At 28.1% G+C, this 13,981-nt stretch overlaps 1 protein-coding gene across 48 annotated transcripts in view; it reads right to left on the bottom strand.

Moving 5' to 3' along the window:
• LOC122537771 (longitudinals lacking protein-like) overlaps positions 1-13,981 on the bottom strand; it is a 75,138-nt gene that overhangs the window by 40,997 nt on the left and 20,160 nt on the right. The window contains exon 7 of one of the 48 annotated variants that reach the window (XM_043671319.1): positions 5,587-5,706. The exons of 46 other annotated variants lie outside the window; for them this stretch is intronic. In XM_043671319.1, the coding sequence (XP_043527254.1) occupies positions 5,639-5,706 (68 nt within the window). In that variant the 3' untranslated portion in view covers positions 5,587-5,638. Of the gene's footprint in view, positions 1-5,586; positions 5,707-9,036; positions 11,009-13,981 lie in introns of those variants that run through there. One more of the 48 variants, XM_043671312.1, reaches the window with a different exon arrangement.

Here is a 13,981-nt window from a genome sequence, read left to right as displayed (position 1 = left end):
TTTCTTTCATCAAATGTTCGTATGTTAACAGAATATTCTAAAAATCTCTTTTATACAGCTTCATTGCACTAAATTCGAAATTTTGAATAAAAATTTGAATAAAAATGAAATAAATTAAAATTAAAATAAGTTTTGACATTTAAAACACAATTGCACATAATTCATAGCTACGACATAAGTCATCGACAAAATATATTTAAAAACTTTTTTCAAATATATTAAAGAATTAAAAATTTTTTAACAAATATTCAAAATAATACCGTTACAATAAAAGATTGCATAGACCATTCTTTTTTCTATTTTATATTTTAAAAGCTTTCACATACTGTACAAAATGGATGTTTTGTCAAAGTTACTTGCTTTGTGAGATTTGATTGCATAGTAACACATAAACTGCTTCTAACATAAAGTCATAACATAAAGCATAATAAATAATATTATTATCCTTTAAGGTTATTGTATAGTGAATAACTTTAATACTTCGTTACACTTTAATCGGTTTCATTTCTTTGATCTATATTTTTATTTTAAATATTAATTAATTCTTTTTTGTTGTGATAAATTATTGTATTGAAATAATAAAACCATATCTTGATATCATATTAAACTTCATGTATTTAACCCCTCAACAAGGACAACAGGATCTCAAGGGTATGTCTCTATGCAAACGACGACTATCATCCTTCTATTTTCTTCAAACACTTGAGAATAGTTGAATGGCGAGAATTGAATATTAAAATGATTAGTTATTACATTAAAATTATAAGAACAATTTATTCTGAAATTAAGATAAATAAGTAAGTATAAAGATACTGTAATGACATTTAAAAAATAATTATAAAGATGAAAAAAAGATGATATATCTTTTCAGATTTATAAAAAAAAAAAATAACTAAATAAAGTAATCTAATTATATCCTACATGTATGTAAATAATAAAAATGAAAGTAGTAAAATAATATAACACAATTATGTAGGAATAAAATAAAAGAATATTTTCTTTTACGTGGTTAAATAAAGTTAAAAGTTTATTAAAATGGGAATTGACAGAAATAAAAGTTTTAATGGTACGGTAACAGAAAAAGATTAAAACTAAACACGCTATCGCAATTCGCTACACTCTCGCTACTCTCTATTCAATCTCACTATCTCTTCATTCATTGACGACTCACAACTCTCTGCCTGCTTTCTTTTCGACATGCATTCTCGAAACTTTCGTCCTATGCACATTCACACACACACACACACACACACACACACAACCTAATATTCTAGGTCCTAGGCTTAGATAGAAAACAAATATTGCCAGGCGTAGCCTTCGCTCTAAACATCTGGCACTCCACTGGAAACTTTTGGCGACAATTGTCTCGTTGTTGGGCACTGGAGAAAGTTCCAGGCCCTTTCCCATTCCACAATTATAAATAGCGATTTATGAAAAAAAAAAAAAAGAATAGGAAAAACTAGGTGATCGTTACCGATTTCAATGATCATAAAAAATGTTATCAAAATCATCAATTTTTTCCTATATGTTACCTACACAATATGGTGTATTTCACTGAAATCCTGGCCAAAAATGAAAAATTCGTCTTTTAAATTTTAAAAATCTATATATTGTATTTCATTTATGAATTAAATAAATTAAGAAATGATTTTTTATTGATATATTTTTATTGTACAATTCTCTTAGAAATATATTATCTCAGATGTGAAGTTTTTAAAGTAAAATTAAATATTTAATTTAGTATAATTATTATAATATAGTAGTATTTAATTATAATCCTTTTCTTTCTGACGTGCTCTAAATGAAGACTAAATACTCTGGTTTTATTGCTTTATTTCACTTTTTACAGTTATGATGTAGAAAAATACAAAACCTACATATTTTTTCTCCTCTCTCCCCGATATTCCAATTTTAAAAAAACTCAAGTATCTTGTTGATTTGGAAACTGTTGATTTGTGAAGCTATACGTGACATAATATGCTAACGATCATACATAAAATATTAATTCATTTTGTGGATAAATATGCAATACTTTCTATTAGATAACTAGGAGAAAATTGCAAGAAAAATACGGAGAGTATCAAATTTTCTAGAAAACAATGAAAAATACAAGCAGCATGATAAAAATACATTTCTAAATCACATTACTGAATCCGTAGGATTCTTGCAGAAAATGGAGAAAAATATTATAATTAGTCATTTAATTAATTAATTAATACTGCACGATAAATATTAAAGAACTACTAGATATAAAGTAGAATATATTTTTCACATTTAGATTTATAAATAATTATCATCATTTTTATATTTAATCAAAACAATACTTTAGATTGAAAAAATACATTTGAAAGTTATTGTTATGTATTCCAACAATTTATTTTATGTTGAAAAATATTACTTTTGACCCGAATTTCGTAAAAATTTGCCACTGTGCACTTTAGTTTTCAAGATATGTCACTTTTGTCACCGTATAACGTAACGTATCATAACATATGGAACATGTTTCTGTTTATATTTTACGAGAAATAAATAAAATAACAAACAATTTCATCTATTTTAAACTTAACTCAAACTTAAAATTAAAATAAAAAATTTTAAAAATATTAATATCATAAAAAATTTACGGTGACTGATTTGAAAAATTAGCTCAATTAACTCATTTTTTAAAAATCAGTATAATTGTTTATGTGTAAAGTTCCCAGTGTGTTATACACACACCTAGTGTGTTATACATAGTTCAAGACATAGTTCACAAAATGAATAATTCTTAATGAATAAGTTGTCTGTGGCATACAAAAAAAAATTATGTCGTCTTGAAAATATATTTTATGATCATTAAAAAAGTCGGTGAGGAATAAATAATTATAAAAACTTAATAATTTAATTTCCTATGATACAACTCGAAAACAATATAGACTAATAACCGACATATGAGACCAACATTACATTATTGACAATGGTAAACTGATGGCTTTCTTCTTTCCATGTTTTGAACATATAGCACATTGTTATGTTAAAATTTTTTATTTGTCAAAATCCTCCTGAAGAAGTCTTTCTGTTAGTCGAAATAATCTACTGTCTGAGGTACATCTTCTTGCTTTACCAGTTATTCTGCAAACAAATTTTCCATTAATTCTATAATTTAATTGATCTATATTTGATTTGTGCAACACAATTGATATACATATATGTAGGAATTTTGATAAAAGAATAGTTGTTTATTTAAGGTTAAATAAACAAAAATTGATTTAATAAAAATTATAAAGTGATTAAAGTGACGTTTAACACTATTTCCTTAATTATTAAACTCGCTAGACTCGCGACTCTCAATTCACTCTCTTCTCTCTCGCGCGACTCGCTCACTCTGCTCTTTCTAACGTCTCGACACTCGCTCTCTGACTTCTCGATAAACTCTGTTCTCTTCATCTGCCCAAAGATTCGTCATTCATCCATACATACACACATACACACAAACGCATCCATACCTTAGTGCGCTAGACCTAAAGGACTGGTCATAAAACGATCCCAAGTTCCAGGCCTAATTTTCTCTACAGTTTATGGCACTTGGGACATCTGGTTGCAATTGCTGGGCACTGGGGAAAGTTCTGGGCCCTTTCCCAGAATTTGCCTATCCCACATATGTATATATATATGCTTTCTTTCTAGTATATAATGAAGTTGATCCTTTACATCTACTTCGTCAATTTTTTTAATTGTACTCTATAACACATGAACGATTCATAAATACTTCATTTTTTTTTCGTTGCCATTTCTTATCCATGATAAGATGAAATCCTATTTCAAAACGGTAATTTCAGATATTTTGTAATAATTTCCTCCATTTTTAATGTCTGTTTCATCGTATTTTCTATTGGCTTTCATATTTCTCACGTAATTATTAAGTTAATAATTAAGTATAATTGCCTTAATTTTTTGTCAAATTCAAAGAATTTTACTAATTGTCCACTCACAAGATGTATCTTTAGTATAAGACTATTAATTTTCATACAATGATCATTGCTTTCGATGTTTCTGTTGTAACTAAATTGCATTGAATAGATGTACCGTTTTCTATATATACAACAAAAGGCCAAAATATCCGTTTCATAGTTCCGCGTTCGAATGTCTTAATTTTCTAAATTAGGAACTTTTAATAGCAAATAAAAACTTTTAATGGGAAATGTTATTTGGATAATAAGCAGTTTTTCTACAATGTGAGATTTTTATCAATGGACGTCTTATTTTGGCAAGTCAAATGCTTTAAGCTTCACATTTAGGTAGCTTATTGAATAGTTTTGAAATGTATCGCAAGTATCGTTGTTTATAAAATGAAGCGGCAATATTCATTACATTTGCCAAGAGTTGATACTGTACTGCCATCTTACGTAAAATAGGACCTAATTGTTAGTTTTCGTTTGATTACTATTAAAATTAACACACCGAGGATTATATGTATATGTGTCATTTTCTGTAACAGATTTTACAAGCCTTGCATATCCCCAGATATTGTTTCTTGAATGTGTTTAAAAGCTCATGAAAGTGATACAATATCTTTTACGTTTTCTGCATCATTTCTAAAGTCGGAACTAATCAGTAAATATTACCTTCTAACTTCAAGAATTATTCATATTTTCTCAGATAAAATCATGTTGCAATAAAATTTAGTATCTCGTTGTATATCATTGATACTTAATAACAAAATATAATGGTGTAGATATATTTGGAATTATTTTCAAATATCGTTTGTTAATATGATTTCATTCTTCATGGAGCCATATTTTAAAATCTTTGTCTATTTTAATCTTGCAATTATTAACAGATTTCAAGTTTGATAACTGAGAGGAGGAAGAAAGAAAGAGAGAGAGAGAGAGAGAGAGAGAGAGAGAGAGAGAGAGAGAGAGAGAGAGAGAGAGAGAACAATCATAAAGTAAATATTTTTGCACTCTGTGTCACTTATACTTAAGATCATTATCCTTATAAAATTTAAATGTGTCATAAATTCTCATAGTAGTTACACTTTTGATAAAATTTTGTTTCAAGATGTTCAAATATTTATTTTTATCTAAAATATCTTCGATAAAAACCAATTCTGCATCACGAGCACTTGAAATGTACTTTCCACCACGTGAGGTATATGTTCAATTATTAGACAAATATCTGACTTCTCATTGGATCATATTATAACTTTTCGAATCTAAAAGTACCATATTTACCTTTGTCAACAAATAAAAAATCATTTCACTAGACTTTGAGTTTGAAAATGTATTCTTTTTCGAAATTTCAATATTATCTTCTTGTCCACTTTATTAATATATGGTTTTTCGAGTTATACGCCTATTACATCAATTTTCTTCAAATACACATCAAATCCTCAGAATATTGGAACAATGATTCAGACATTATTTTTCACTATTCTCACAACTATATGTTTATCTCGAGAATCTTTAGTAGGTTCTTTTGTGGTATTGGAAAAATATAAATGTCTATATGCATATAAATATAATAATATATATTATTTTTAATAGAATCGAAATTCACCAGTTACGTGATTTTATTGTCTCAGCATAATCATTTATCACAACAAAAAAGAATTATTTAATTTTTTAATTTTTTAATATAGAGCAAAGGAAGGGAAACATTACAATATCCGAATATCAAACTTAGTTTCAACATGTAAGATCTTCCATATCTTATGCCGTTTGAATCCTGAAACAAAATTAAAAAGATGTTTATTTGAATATTACAATTATATTCATTAACTGAAGCTTTTCCAATGTACTTATTAATATATTTTGTACATATTTTACCTAAACGGTTCCTACACGATATATCTCGAAATAATTAGATGTTTTGAGACAAGGAAATATCGTTCAAAAAGTAATTGTAATTTTATATATATAGTAGTAATGTACATATAAAAAACAGAAAACAGCAAAAAGATAAAATGGTTGTCAGAAATACAACTATACGTCCAATATTCACTATTCACATGGCAAATTTCTCCACATTGAAATAAAATGTTTACAAACAATTAATCATGTGATTTCAAAAAGCGTGGTTATTTATATAGGATGACTCTCGTAACGTGACATTATTCTCTGTACAAAAAATGTTTCAAACAAAAGTTACATGATTTCTATGAGTTTTGTTATTACTTTACTTTTTTGTCGAGACCTTTTTTATGAAAGTCATCTTCAATTTTTTAAATGGAATGCAGCTAGATATTCTCTACAAAAAAGTATTAACCCATGTATGTCGAAAAATTATTAGAATATAAGATAATTTAACTTCAATTTCATAAAATCTATGCGTAAAAGATAAGTTCAATATGATCACTAAATAGATTTAATGTACTAGATTTTATAGAACTGAGATTAAAATATCTCTTAAACTAATAGTTTTTCAACACATACACACACGTGTGTGTATATATATATATATATATATATATACACACGTGTGTGTATATATATATATATATATATATATATATATATATATATAATGCTTTTTTATAGAGAATGTCGATTAATTAATGGATCAAAAAATATATCATTCCATTTAAAATACTGAAACAAAATAATAACAAAATGATTACAATATTATATGTACCTGTAAAAATCATACAACTTTTGTTTCTTTTTTTTCATTTTTTTTATAGAGCGAATAAGTTATTTAAATTATTTCAAGTCGTCACGTATGTCTCGAAACGTAATTATAAAGTAGGTGATAAATATGGATTCAGGCACTGTAAATCATTTTAAATGTCATAAGTACCGATGCTACAAACAAATCCAATTCTTATTAAAACCGCTAAAAACTGTGTCTCGATATATGTAATAAAATTGTCATAAAATTCTGAATAAAGTAAAATGAGCTCCGAAAGAAACCTTTTGCGAAGATTTCTTTTATAATGTATAGAAATTGTCCATATTTCTGAAACATAAAATCTTTCATTCATTCGTCTGATTTTTTGACCGTTTTTTTTTTTTTTTTTACGTATAGTATTTTCTCTTATTCAATAAATATAAAGAAATATTACTATATCCAACAATTGCCATTCCTTTTTTCTATGCATAGATATTAAAATCAACTTCAAAACACAATAAACAAAACAGCATAATGTCATCGATGTAACGTAATGATACTCGAGGTAAATTTCAGCGTGTACAACTTTATCCACGTTAAAATTTAATGAAAGAAATCATAAACTGTCTAATTAAAACATACGAATTCATCTAGTTACAGTTGCAGCTATATATATTCCGATCACATGTATCTAAAGAAGCCTTAAAGTATAAAGTAGTTTTAGATTATAAATATCGCTTACAATCTACTTATAATGTATTGCATAATATAATTTACTAATTATTGCACTGATTAAAATAATTATTTAAAAAAAACTAAAGAAAAGAATTGGATTCATCTTATTTCCACTTCGAATTTTTCAAATTCCAGTCTCAGTGATCAAGACCCGTGTGATAATTTTATGATCTCATTATCTCTTTCACCAAAAAAACGTATCATAAGTACTAAAATAGTTTTAATAATTATAATTAAATATATTAAAAATAATTCTTAAATATATGGAATTCAATAGTAAAACTAGTTACAACACAAAGCAAAACTAAACTTAAAATGTCATAACTCAAGAATTATATCACACATGTACTTTCCAATATTTTTTTATTCGATAACAATTTATTTATCCTATTATTCATGTATTTTTCGTTTTTTTTTTATTTTCTTACATTTTCTTTCATTTCAGATAAACAATATATATAAACATTTTCAGAATATCTTCGATTACATCCACGCAAAACCTTGTGCAGTTATGTATCTGTATATAACATTCTAATCATTTAGAATGTAGGCCTAAACTCAGTGCTTTCACTATCTTTAATAGTTAAGATTCTTTTTAATTTAAAACTGATGATTCATTAATAGTCAGAGATAGTAAGAAAGAAAACAACAGTGTATTAAATAAATTAGTATCAATTTCATTTGTTCACTTATTAGAAAGACTCATAGAGAATAAAAAGATTATCGCAAAATATTCTATTCAAAAAACGTCATAAAATGACAAATTTGTGAAAATTAGTGAAAAGTCATCCAATAATGGATATATCACAAATCTAATATTTAGCATTAATTTTAATCGACATTTAATAGATCATCTATTCTTAATATAAAATTGTTTCTGTATTTATTTTAATAAATGTACAAAATATTAGAAGACTGTCAATTTTTGAAACGACAGTAAGAATAGTGTAAATTTTGTTCTCGACCACAAGCAACTATCCGATCTCCATTTTTTCACTGCAAACACTTGATCCAAGAAATCTTTAAACTTCGAAAGGCTATTCCGCTTCAAATGACTTGAAAGGAAGACACTTGCAAAAGTTATATCGATACTTTCTAATATCGAAGTTTCGATATACGGCTGTAACACGCAAGCAACATTCGATGTAATACAATTGTACAACTTTCACTTTCTCCAATTGTTTGAAATACACTATACGATATTTGATAACACATGGTCTCTTTAGACACTAGTATTGAATAGCTGAGAACTTCCTTAGACACAAGTTGTTTAGTAATAATATAGTTAGTTCCTTTCAACAAATTTCTTTCATTTCTTTCTCTTTATGATAGATAAAACATTTTGATTTGTTGCACAACTGATGTACATTACCTTATTTTCATGCAGAAAATTTTTATATAATTAGGTTCATCCTGTTGAAATATTCTGCTTCTTTTATTCTATATTTTTCAATTTTATATATCTCTGGTGGAAGAACAAGAGTATAAACCGAATTCCCGTAAAAATAATATAAATCAGTTTTCAAAAAAATGACGTATATCTCGAGGAATCAATCAATTTTTATGAATTAAAATTTAACATCTGATGTTTCACTTCAATCTCAAATTTTATAGTTTTTTGCAAATTAACAGTTCTGACTTACGGTTCTTTGCACGCCCAGAGATTCATCATGTAATATCATATACATAACTTAGACATAATAAATACGCAAATTGGATCAAAAGGAAACGTCCAAGGACTTCTTTTTTTATTTACATTCCATACCATATTTGTAAAATTCAAAAGGCAATAACACGTGTTTAATGCTCCACGACGACAACGGTAACGATAACAATAGCGATAGCAATAACGATAACGATAACGATATATTGTTGATTTCGTTGTATAAATCGATGTTCAAAATTGTATATTTTATTAATATACTATATAACGTCTAATAAAATTATATAATTAATCAAATGATTTTTGTACACGATAAAAAATATCTTTCTGATGTGCACCGTGCTAACATTGCAAAAATAACATCTGATAAATATGTTGTCAATCAGTTACATACATATATACATATATTATACTAACCTGACCAAAAGAGACTAATTTGTCTAATTGAATTGTTCGTATACCATATTCTTATATATATCACGTTTAAGGATAAATGCACACAAGGTGTATTTCATATCGTACTGCAACACTCTCGATGAAATTGCCAATAATTAATAGTTAGAATTATTCAACATATAAATAATTTTCACATAATGCTCGATCTGATTATGTAACAAATAGGATAGGCCTACTTAAATAGACCACGTATATACACACTTGTATATACTTATTATTAAAATTACTTGAACATCTATTATTCCAATAAATATTAAAATAAGAAAAAATAGTAATGAATGAAAGATAGGAATATTATTTATTTGGCATTATTTTTAATCGAACTATTTGGCAGTTTTGACATGCGCGCACGCATAGTATATAAAATAATTAATTTATGCAGCCTAAAATAACGATTCCTTGTTAAGATCACAAACTTTTTTTGAATGAAATTCAATTCCACCTAAGTACACCAACGTATACATTCTTCAATGTAATTAATAAAAATATGTCACAGCTGGCAATAAAATTAAGACGCAGAATGCACGTCTAATTTACTGTCTTTTGCATAAAATCAATCATCAAACGATTCTGAATTTAATTTGGCAGATGCAGATTAGAACTGACCTAGCACTAAGTAACTTGAGATTTCCTATATATAATTATTAGTTACTTTTTTTATCACGTATATCAATAATATTGCACGTGTCACAGTCTCTTTGTGTTATTCGCTCGATGAAAAATTTTATCACTAATAAATATTATACACAGTCAAAACTAATAAATTTCATGTTACTATTAACAATTGACTTTTTTGTACATACGATTCAAAGTTTATCACAAAAATTACCTTTGGTTTATCTTTGGACAGTAGCAGATGAGATTCCAAAATAGTAAGTACAGAAAGAAAACATACGATAATAACACTTACATAAACAGAGCTAACAAAACTAAAAAACTTTATATTGAAAACAAAAGAAAACAAAAATGTACGATCAAAATTTATTAAACTGAATACACACACATACACACACACACGCACACACACACACCATATACACTGCAATTACCGTACGTTTCCCTTTTTCGATTATTATTTTGAAATCTATCTATTCATCTAATATATATGTCATTCGCCGGAATTAATATTTATGTGGTCCAACAATATACACTTGATATATATTATTGAATAAAAGACGAATAAATTAAAGAAACAGCAACGTGTATGTATCAACGTCGATTGTTCGAAGAAAAGACGAAAGTCGGATAAATTAAAACTACAATTAAATTCGTACGATAGATTCGTAAATCCGTAATCGAACACCTTTGAAATAGGATTGTCGGCGAGAAGTGGAAGCTACTTAGCGACCGATCCACCATGAATATTGAGGATGTGCTGCTTCAGGTGATCCGGTCGACAGAAGTATTTTCCGCAGAGAGTGCACGTGAAAGTATACCTGGATCCGAGTCTTCCACACTCGTACCTGGAGTGTCGTGTCAGAGAGGATCGTGACCTATATTCACGTCCACACATGACACACCGAAATCTCAGCTCGCTGGCAGAGACACCCTCCATCATAGGGCTTGCTGTAAGCATACATGGAGGCTTTTTACATACGGGCTTTCCTCCCTTATTCTTAACGGGATAGTCGAAATTGATGTTCACCCCCAACGAATTATTCCTTCGTTCTGTATTCCCTCCCGCCCCTCCCATCTTTCTCACACTCTTGCTCGCTCTCTCAAGCTTTCACCACTTTTTCCCCCTCTTCAATCATTCATCTTGTTTCTCTCGATTCCCCTTTGCATGATGGTGCAAAAAGTAAACGACAATGCTACTTCGAAGCGGGTTTCGTTTCTCAACAACGAATAATGAGGAAATGAAAGCTCGAGCTAAGCATGTGGACAATATACGATCAAGGTTTAAGCTCGCTCTAAAAAGAAGACTGCGCCGCGCTCTACTACCAATATTTCTCGTCACTTCGATCAAATATTAAGTCAGTGTATTATAACACAACGTGATGCTCAAAATTTAAGTAAAGTTATAATTTATATATTTATAACTGGGCGGTAGTTACATCTCTTATATCAATTCGTGATCACAACGAATAAAAAAAAAAAAAAAAGAGAAACAGAAATATCAAAGAGAAAAAAAAATATAATGGACATTTGTTTAGAAAAACTATGACGCATAACGTGAAACAAAATAACGAAAAATTAGAACTTCTAAAATATCGAAATTAAAAAACAAACAAATACGTAATTGTAAAGCCTAGTAATCGGGGTTCATACGCAGTCTTCTTTACTTTGAGCTATTGTTATTTACATGCTGCTCCAAAATGAATCGCATTTATTAGTGTGTTTCCATTTTTACACCCGCAATATTTCATTAATTAAACCCAACGTAAAAAATGCCTCCTTGTATAATTTCACCAAATGCACGCCCATAACACACGTATATAAACCTAAAACAATCTATTATAACTGCATTTCACTAAGGCACTTTGAACATTTTCTTTTTTCTTTCTTTTTTTTTTTTTTTTTTGCAATTCAGTTGATATATTATTCCGCATAACAATAATGACCATGAAGCTTCAATTCGCGGCAGTCCATGAATCGGCATGCAGTACATATTGTCAGATATCGTAAATGAATACACGTTCTTCTTTATCAATATCTCCATCAATTAATTGTAACATTGTTTGATCAAAAAATATTTTATTACACACTCGTATGAACATCACACGTTTCGATAACAGTTTATGTACAGTTAAATCACTAAAATCATTAATATATAGCTCAACGTCTTCAAATATAGTAATCAAGAGCGTGCTGCTATTCCTACTGTTATGCATGTCAAATTGCTCTAAAATTTTAAGAAAATCGTTATAAAACAGATTTTTTTTCTTTTCTTTTCTTTTCTTTTCTTTAAACATATAATCTATAAACGCGTACGCACGCATACACACACACACACACACGCATAATTAATTTTTACTTTGAGACTCGAATGAAGTAGAAAACAAAAGAAATCAAACATCGATTTTCAAATGAAAATCGTACTGCAAACATTCATAGAAGAGAACCCACCTGATACAGCGTTAACAACGAAAAATAATTGTCTGCAAAATTCGTTGTACAACACAGAGCTTTGTAAAGGTCCGCAACTCCACTCAAATAACAGAAAAGCTCTTTTTCCAATCTTGTCCTCTTCTTTTCTTCTGTTTTTCATTTGAAAAAAACGTGATGGCGTGATTCAATACCAGTTTTCGATACGCGGCAACAATTTACGCGATAACTTTTCGATGCAAGTGTAATAAATATGCAACAGAAATTGATTCGTAACATGTCATAAACCTACTTTCTATATGTGTGTGAAATTCTAATAGACTCGTCCGAGTTTATATATTTGCGATATACACCACACTATTTACACGCTTGTATATATCGTTGTTATTCAATGAAATCAAATCGTACATACGCAAACGATAATTGAAGAAACAAATTAAAAAAAAAAACAATTTGTTTCGCCCAAAATCACCAATTGTTCCAAGCGAAAGAACATTTAACATTACGGATAACAATACATTACGAAACGAAATATCGGAACTTATTAGTCAAAATTTTAAGCGAAATAATTGTTTAAAAAAAAGATTTATAAAATGGCACGCGAGCCTCAAAAAAATAAATAAATAATTTCCAACTATTTTTTTCGATTAGAATATAAGTGATTAAAAGGTTTTAAATATTATGTCTGAAGTATAATATAATTTAGAAGTTAAAAAGAAATAGAAAGAAGATTAAGAAGTTAAAAAGAAATAGGAAAGGATAAGGAAAGGATTACATGAAAAAAAGCGATGAAGAAAACAATTGTTTTTGTCACAAATAATTTATTGCATATCTTCTTATGCTCCACTCCACTGGACGAAGACTGGGATACGTGCAATCGAAGAATGCAAACTGAAGAATCGAAGTGCAGAATACTTCCCTAATAGTTGTATATTTCAACTACTTAGTAGACAGAATTTAAGAAATGGAACTAAGCACGTTTCCATAAAGTATTAACTCAAAAATCTTGATAAGACTGAACGAATTTTTTACGATACGTGTATTTTAATAAAATTTATATCACAAACGCTTTTGATATCAAAGTGACGTGTATCGACTATACATCATATATTTCAACGACAGACTTTTTCACATGTTAATTTTAAAATTCAGTTTTTTTTCTATTTTCACGCGATCAATATATAATTTATAGTAACAATTACAATTCTCGCTTCATTGGAATTTATGTAAATTTTATATTTATGAACTGCTGAACGAGTACACAGTTCATTTTACGAGATAAAATATATTGTATTGTCGTATCACATTAGTTGGTACAATACTGTAGTTTACTTTACAGAATCACTTAAGCGATATTACGCTAACTGCACGCGAGAGAAAATTGCACGATTAAGAAAATTGTTCGCTTCCAAAATATATATATATATATTATATATATATATATATATATACGTAATCAATTTTTAATTTTGTACTCATTTATAATTTTTTTTT

This window comes from Frieseomelitta varia, unplaced genomic scaffold (assembly GCF_011392965.1).
Source record: "Frieseomelitta varia isolate USP_RPSP 00005682 unplaced genomic scaffold, Fvar_1.2 scaffold_930, whole genome shotgun sequence".
In the NCBI taxonomy this organism is placed as follows: Eukaryota; Metazoa; Arthropoda; class Insecta; order Hymenoptera; family Apidae; genus Frieseomelitta; species Frieseomelitta varia.
The sequence above is the reverse complement of the archived record's forward strand: the minus strand, read 5'-3'. Positions and strand labels throughout refer to the sequence as shown.